The 7,966-nt window shown below is 38.9% G+C and overlaps 1 protein-coding gene across 1 annotated transcript in view; it reads right to left on the minus strand.

Moving 5' to 3' along the window:
- LOC150078796 (guanine nucleotide-binding protein G(o) subunit alpha-like) overlaps positions 1 to 1,954 on the minus strand; it is a 112,355-nt gene extending 110,401 nt beyond the window's left edge. Inside the window, exons 1-2 of the mRNA XM_090383356.1 lie at positions 1,275 to 1,954; positions 1,016 to 1,058 (exon numbers count right to left, since the gene is read on the minus strand). Of these exons, the coding sequence (XP_090239482.1) occupies positions 1,016 to 1,058; positions 1,275 to 1,392 (161 nt within the window). The 5' untranslated portion in view covers positions 1,393 to 1,954. The remainder of the gene's footprint in view (positions 1 to 1,015; positions 1,059 to 1,274) is intronic.
- Between the last annotated feature and the right edge of the window lie 6,012 nt (positions 1,955 to 7,966).

Genomic DNA, 7,966 nt, shown 5'->3' on the forward strand with positions numbered 1-7,966 from the left:
TTAAACTCTTTGATAATTCCAGAATCTTTCCAAAGCATAAATTACCTTTTGAGTACATCTCAACAGAATGTAGCCAATATGGTAATTACGAAGAATGCCAGTGATGCATCTACCACAGAAAGATGCTTTTACCACAGTACCCTGGGGTGTTGCCGGAGTTCCAGGGTTCAACCCATTGTATATTATGAAAGAAATATATTATACTCCTTAAAATAAAAATGTACAGAGTCAATATTTGATTACAACACATCGTTGATTATACATTTACGTACTATCTGTGGTGCTACATTCGTTTCTGCCTAATCATCCTGACATGACATAAAATACATATTAATTTTATCCTGCAGATCTTTCGCTTTTTTGTTTTACAAACTACCTCCTTCTCATCTTCTTTCTTAGCTGTTAAAAACCGTTGATTAAACTCCTGGAGTCTAAGACCATTGTAAATAAGAGACGATCTGCATATTTATAAATGATTCCTATTATTTCTCTCTCTCTCTCTCTCTCTTTGGTATTTGTATATGTGTGCGCTCAACTGCACACTAGGTCTGCATTCTCGCAGAATGGCGTCCGTGCGCTACCCTGCTATTGATTTCCGATGGTCCAACAACTTTGGAGGTGATGTCGGCGCAGCTAGGAGTTCTTTATGAAAGACAACGGATGAAATTATACAATAACACAGCAAGTCGCGTCTTATGATTCAAAATCGAAGTGATGGTAAAATTAGCCTTGGAAAACGTTTCGGGTATTTATCTTAACCTTTACATTATTCCCAAAAAGGATAATTTAGAATGATGTGTTTATCATCGATGGAATTTCTTTACCAATACGCTGTACGCAGTACATGAGTCCAAAGACATTCAACAGTACAAAAGTCATAACCCTAAAGGCTAATACAATTGTACATAGTTTGATGCGTAGTTGCTATAAATGTTGCTATCGTACACAGGGTATTTGACCCTGTTCTTTACTTTAAGGCTAATAAAAGTGAATAAATAAATAAACAAAAGCTTACTTCATTTGTTTCACAATGGTACTTTTCCCCGATTCACCAGCACCTGGAAATGACAGAAATGATGATCAGTATCCATTCTCAGACCATTTAACCACACACATACACAGACAACGCACACACATCTGAATTCCTCTTGCTGTTCTCTCAAGGGTAAGGGAGGAGGAAGAGGATTATAAGAACGCTGTTTTCTTTAGACATAAAGAATGTATTGAGGAAGCGCACAAAAACAAAGCACCACGTACATTTAAGCGGTGCTTACCTAGCAGTAAAAGTTTGATATCTTTAGCAGCCTGAATTCCATCTTCTTTCAAATTTTTCTCAATTTGTTTGCTCCTGGCCAGGGCGGCTCGTTCCTCAGCACTCATTGCACATCCCATGATTACTACGGATGCTAGAACACCGCTGCCTCCACACGCACTTGGAAATAACTAGGGAAAAAGCTCCCTAGATCCACTATTAAGCTTACGATGCCAGCCTACTTTCAACCTCTGCTATCATGCTTTCTACACTTAACCAAATGTGAGCCTGATGGTACAAAAACGACGAAAGAACGCTGTCAACAGGCCTGCTGCCTGTTTCTCCGGCCGTTCTACCCAACTGCGTTCAGGTGGACTACTGAAGAAAGGAGCCTACCAATGGGAGCCACGCGTATTGACCTCCGTTTACCGTTTCTATGGTCGTGCCTCGGGGAGAATTGTGGGATATATGACGTCAAAAGCCGCCATTTTTACCCATCCCAATGATGGTAGACAGCCGAATGATATGTATTCGCAGATGATAGATTGTGTCGTTCGGAAACGCTAATTTTCTTAACAGAAACAGTCGAAGCTGACCAGCAGACGCCAACATCGTCTGCTCCCTTAAGCAGATAGCACCTTTAGGGCCTTGGTTGTGAGGTACAAGAAGCTACGGATTTCATCCAATTATTAAGGCGCAAGCTTCCGATAAGTGACATTTACAGCACGATGGGGATATCCTGCAGCGCGCGCAGTTGGTATGTATGGTTTATAAAACCAGATAAACGGATGGAGAGAGCATAAATGCGGTTCATTCTTTTGGAATAGGCACGTGCTTTTGAGGAAAGAAAGAATAGAGGAAGTTTTGTCGTAGAACATGGCAGATTTTTCGTGTTAATACAAAACGATAGTTGGACACGTTTTGTTAAGTGTTTTTGTCATAAATAATCTTTTTTTTTGGTTAAAGTTAAATAAACGAACATAATCTTTCAACCAAGATAATTTTCATCACACAACTGGCATTATTAAAAAAAAACTTTAAAATATTTTTGAATGGATATTTTAAGATAAAATCTGCATGTACAATGATTTTTAAATAAAAAATGCGCACCGATTTTTCAAAATCCAAGGTGCTATCCCTAGGAATAAAATTTAAAAATACATTGAAATAATATTAAAGTTTTGCGACGTCACTTCCGGTATCTGAGAAGTGAAGAATCATTCCTAGAAGATCATTCCTAGCAAACTGGAAGTACTGATGGAGGAAAATGGCATCAGAAACATCACTTCCATATTTTTTGGACTAATAAGACAGCAAGAAGTCCTGTTGCTTCCATTTTACGTTGGACCTTCAGTCTTCAGATAAGGAAACTGATTTTGAGAGAACAGCTCGAACTAATAAGGAAGACTATTGATAAATTGTAATAAATAAAAGTTTAAACCATCTACATTTGGCACATACATTGACCTAATAACGAATAATTCCCACCTAGCCCTCAGAACAGCCTGGCTTCGTTGTGGCATGTACTCATCGAGGAGTTCAAAGTGTGCCATAGTAGTGCTGGTCCTTGTTGACTCAGTTGCTTCCCACAGTTATTGTAAATTGGATGGCTGAGGACCTCTACTCCGAAGAGATCTTTCCACAGCTCATTGGATTCAGCTCTGATGACTGAGAAGTCCTATCAGCTTCCGTTGGCCTCTCACATCAACCAGCTATTTCCGACCACATTATTGCACTTCACTGGATGTTATTTGGTTATTGTACCAATCTCGAAAACTCCAGTAGGGTTGCAAATTTCCGAGATATGAGTCTGGCGCTGACTGCCACACCACATTCAATCTTTCATCTTACCCATTCTCGCACTAAAATGTCATTGTTAAATGAAATCAAGGAGAGTTTTTTCTACCCATAGTAATTTATCAGATGTAAATTTATTTTCAAGTATAGGACAAAAATATTAGAATCAAACCTTGAATCTGATATTTTTGCCCTCTTTAATAATATTTGTCCAGCTTTGTCCTCTGCAAATGGCGATAACCCAGTCAATCCTTTCCACTAATTTAAAAGACAATATTTATTTTCAAAACTCATAAACTAAACATGAATGACTTCGATGAGTATAACAAACAAGTAGACCACTCAATATCCTTTCCGGATATTGAGTGGAACTTGTGGTTGGTCACTCACACACTGCTAAGGCTTTTTGGATTTACTGGATGACTGTTTTCTGAAACAGCATGTTAGAGAGGCAACAAGAGAAAGCAAATACTCTTGGGCGTTCATTGCTAACACATGGTCCCTTCCCTTCTTTTTATCAAAAATTTAATGGTGGTCAGATGTGCTAATTCTGTCTGAAACCAATAATTCAGCCACTTTTTGAAAAAAGCCCATAAAAGTTTCTCACATCACTGACAGGATTCGAACTCGGGCTTTTTTCACCCAGTGTTCATTGGATGGTGATTATATCTCCTGTGATAATCAGAGAAATATTCGGATTGTATCTATAGTATAATGAGATTTAATTACCGTATTTTTTTATTTCACAGCGTGTACATTATATGAAAAATGCAGTTTAAATAATCTGGAATCTACTAATTTAATTATTTGTGTAGTTCCTTGAAAAATAAAATTATATTTCAGCTCATTTTAATTTTTAATTACTTTTTATTTTCGTTTCATTCTTTTACTTTTATCTCTGGTATTTCTTTGGTTTTTGTTTTATTTTGTGAGGATTGCGCGTGTTTAGTGTCATTAAATTATCTACGTAATGAATGACAAAAGGAAAGAAACACGAGTTTATTGAAAATATTATATAAGTGCATCTGACAGTGGCGATGCTGCTACACTGGTGTGCAAAACTTAAGGACCACACTATTTCTAAAGGTTACAACCACAATCTTTAAGGTACTCTTTCTCACTAATCGACTGAGAAGTAACAATCTCATTATACAGTCATTGAGTCCATGCAAGTAGCCCTGTGATCATAATCACCATCTTCCCTAATGGAACAGGTCGGTCTTTTCGTTTTTCCTCCCTGAACCTCGGGATTCGTCTCACCACATGACTTTCTTCCATTGTTCCACTATTGTTCTCGGGCACCACTACAAGTGGCTTCCGAATAGGCAGGTGACTGCCAATACTCAATTCTTCTTCAATTCCTTGCGCATGGTACGGGTTGAAATAGAGCAAATCTGTACTTAGTTGAATTCAGATGTTATTTACTGCATACCGGACGTCCTATTTTCCCTTGAGTCCTTAGAGTACCACAGCTTCGCTCTTGAATATTGTTTTTCTGCCATATTTACGCCTTTGAGATGTGGAAGAACCGCTTGCATGGAGCTGGATGCTTTAGAGAAACCAATTGCTTTTCGTTTCTTGCTAAACTGTGACTCCTGCTAAACGTGCACCCATAATAGCTCTGGCCGCTTGGCTGCCCAGAAGCATCAACCACCTGGAGAGATGATTCTGGGTACTCGTCCACACCACGGGAAGGTGGGCCAGTCCATATAAATCATGTACTGTCTCAAAAGAGACTCTGACCCACCTGATGTTGCACAGAAGGTGGGCCATAATCCTCTGGGGGGCCCATTCCAGAGGGAAAAGAGAGAGAGAGATAGAGAGGGCCCACCCATGGTGCTGGATATGGGAAAAAAATGAATAAGAATGAAATAATAAATAAAATAAAATAAAAATATATATAATAAAAAATAAGATAAAAAATAAATGAATAAAAGAAATATATATATTAAAAAATAAATAAATAAATAAAAAGAAAGAAAGAAGATAGTGATGCTGCTAAAAAAAAAAAAAAAGGAAAGAAAAAGTAAAATTTTTCCAGAGGAAAAATTTTACTTCTTGATTTGAGTTTACACTTTGAACAATTATTAAAGGAGATCTAACCAGCTATTCATCAACAGGGCCATTGTGCTGTATCTTGTTGAGATCTGACGAGACTCAACGCCTTCGCAGAAATACTCCTTGAGCGAAAGTCTGAAGAATCTGATATGACTACGAGCTTTGAAGCAGAAACTTGTCCTGGTTGAAAGTTAATAAGTGCATGAAGAGGAAGTCTGAGATCATCATATAGAGAACAATGAAACAAGATGTGATCCCAACTTTCTGGTGATCCACACGAACAGAGGTCTGTTGGAGATAAATTGAACCTAAAAAAACTCTAGTTCATCAATCCATGTCTTGTCAAGAGGTAAGACATATATATATATATATATGAAACTATATGGATAAATGAAACTTCTGGTATATATTTTCTTGTTGTTGCACCAACAGGAGCTGTATCCCATCGGGACGGCCAGATATTTACTGACTCGTTCCACAGCCTCCTTCTTTCTCTTTTAATAGTATCATCTTCAACGTTGATGGTTATTTCGAAAAATTAAGTCTCAATCTGTTTTTTTCTGTCTATATAAAAATCCTCTATAAATAACCTGCAAGGCAAAGTAATGTTCCGGCCAGTACCTTTTACACTGGTGTGCAAAATTTAAGGATCAGTCAGGTTTTCATCCGTAGCTTCTCATAGGAGGACTGGCCTAGATATGAGAAAAGCATACCAAAGGAACCTCGTGAGGTACAGAAAAGATGAAGGAAACAACACCGACACAACTACTGAAACAAAACGGTACAGAGGGACTTTATTCAAAAATGGCAACAGCACTGGCTGCCATGATACAGATGCATCACTGCCAAAGATGGAACAAAGGGAAGAAGTAGTTCTCAGTAGGAGATATAGCTACCCCTAATGTCGATGCACCGCCTGTCCATACTTAGAACAATATTGTTGATAAGTTCTTGCGGTAACATCGTCCATTCCTTTGTCAGCACCATCTTCAGCTGGTGAACATTTTCTGGTGGGTGTGGACGTGCCGCTAGACGTCTCTCCAGAGCGTCCCATATGTGTTCGATGGAATTTAGATCGGTCGAACGAGCAGGCCAATCCATACGAACAATGTCCTCACTTTCCAAAAGCATATCAACAGCTGCAGTGCGATGGGGTGCGGTGTTATCATCCATAAAGTTGTACACTAATGATATTAAGATAAACTAATGATATTAAGAGTAGGAGACCGGCGCAATTACTTAACAAGTACAGGTCACTGTTGAAAAAAAGCCGTGAATTAGGGTTGAATTTGAAAGTGTCTCCAATTCTGCTCAGACACGATAGGAGGGAGTATATGATGAGAGCCCTGTCGATCAATTCGGCCCTGGAAAGATTGTGCAAGGCTCAAGGGGTAGAATTTTTTTTCAGCTTGGTCTGTACTTGTTAACAGGAGAGACTGCTTCTACAGGGATGGGATACAATTAAATAGAAAGGGTGCAAGAATGTTTGCTGATGCTATCGAGGCAGTGTTAGGTGGGTCGGAAAACTGCTAGATTGGGGGGGATACAAGGACTAATAGATTAACAGTAGCCACTGGCAGAGGTGAAAGTGATTCTTGCACTGCTTCTATTGGAATGAGAAGCAGCCTGGAAAATAAGATGCAGGATATTTCAGAGACTGCTGGGAATCATTGGGGTACAAGTAAACACATGGGTTGTGTTAGGGTAGCTAAGAAAAAGAACAGGTGCATGTATACTTGCGTGTACACCAATGCTAGGAGTTTAGTAAATAAATTTGATGAATTTGAGGTATTGCTCAAAACATCAAAGGCAGATATTGTTGGGATATCAGAGAGGTGGTGTCACACAGATATAAGGAATGCAGAACTGCAATTTGGGGAGTACAACGTCTACAGAAAGGATAGACTGGATAGGAAGGGAGGAGGGGTTATGCTATTAGTTAAGAAATACATAAAATCCAAGGAAGTGAAGCCAGTCGACATCGCTGGACAGTGCAGTGTCGAGTCAGTTTGGTGTGACATAAGCATTGGGAGATCAAAATTGAGGGTAGGAGTGTGCTATAGGCCTAATGACACTGATGAGTATAATAAGAAATTGTATAGGGAAATAGAGTGGGCCAGTAAATCAGAGAGTCTTATAATGGGGGATTTTAATTTCCCAGATATTGACTGGAATTTGGGGGCTGGTCACTCACACACTAGCAAGGCTTTTGTGGATTTATTGGATGATTGTTTTCTACATCAGCATGTTCGGGAGGCAATTAGAGGGAGTAATACTCTTGATTTGATTATCAGTAGTGATTCTTCATGCATTAAGAATCTGCAGGTAAATGAACCACTAGGTGACAGTGATCGCAGTGTGCTGAAGTGGGATTTACTCAAAGAGGTAACTACCATTAGGGGTAAAGGGAAGGGTTATTGCTTTCGTAAAGGCGACTACGATGGACTGAGACAGTATTTAAATTCTATACAGTGGGACCAACTGATGATATTACCAACAGCAAATGCAAAATGGGAAGCATTCAATTATCTTGGGAGCTACTAGGCTTTTCATAACAACTAAGAAATATTGTTCAAGGTTCAGGCCTAAATGGATGTCAGATGAACTAATGAGACATATGGCAGAGAAGAAAAATGCATGGGATACTTACAAATTAACACGTGACACAGAAGCCTATGATAGATACAAGTTGATCTGTAACCAAGTTACGAAGGAGGTTAGGCAGGCGAAGGCAGATTACGAGAAATATTTGGCAAGGGATGCAAAGCAAAACAGTAAAGTGTTCTTTACCTATGTAAACTCTAGATGGAAGGGGATGAATCAGATTGATCCACTTGATATCGATGGTTCAACTGTTGA

This window comes from Mastigoproctus giganteus, chromosome 10, assembly GCF_048544385.1.
Source record: "Mastigoproctus giganteus isolate SK-2022 chromosome 10, ASM4854438v1, whole genome shotgun sequence".
In the NCBI taxonomy this organism is placed as follows: domain Eukaryota; kingdom Metazoa; phylum Arthropoda; class Arachnida; order Uropygi; family Thelyphonidae; genus Mastigoproctus; species Mastigoproctus giganteus.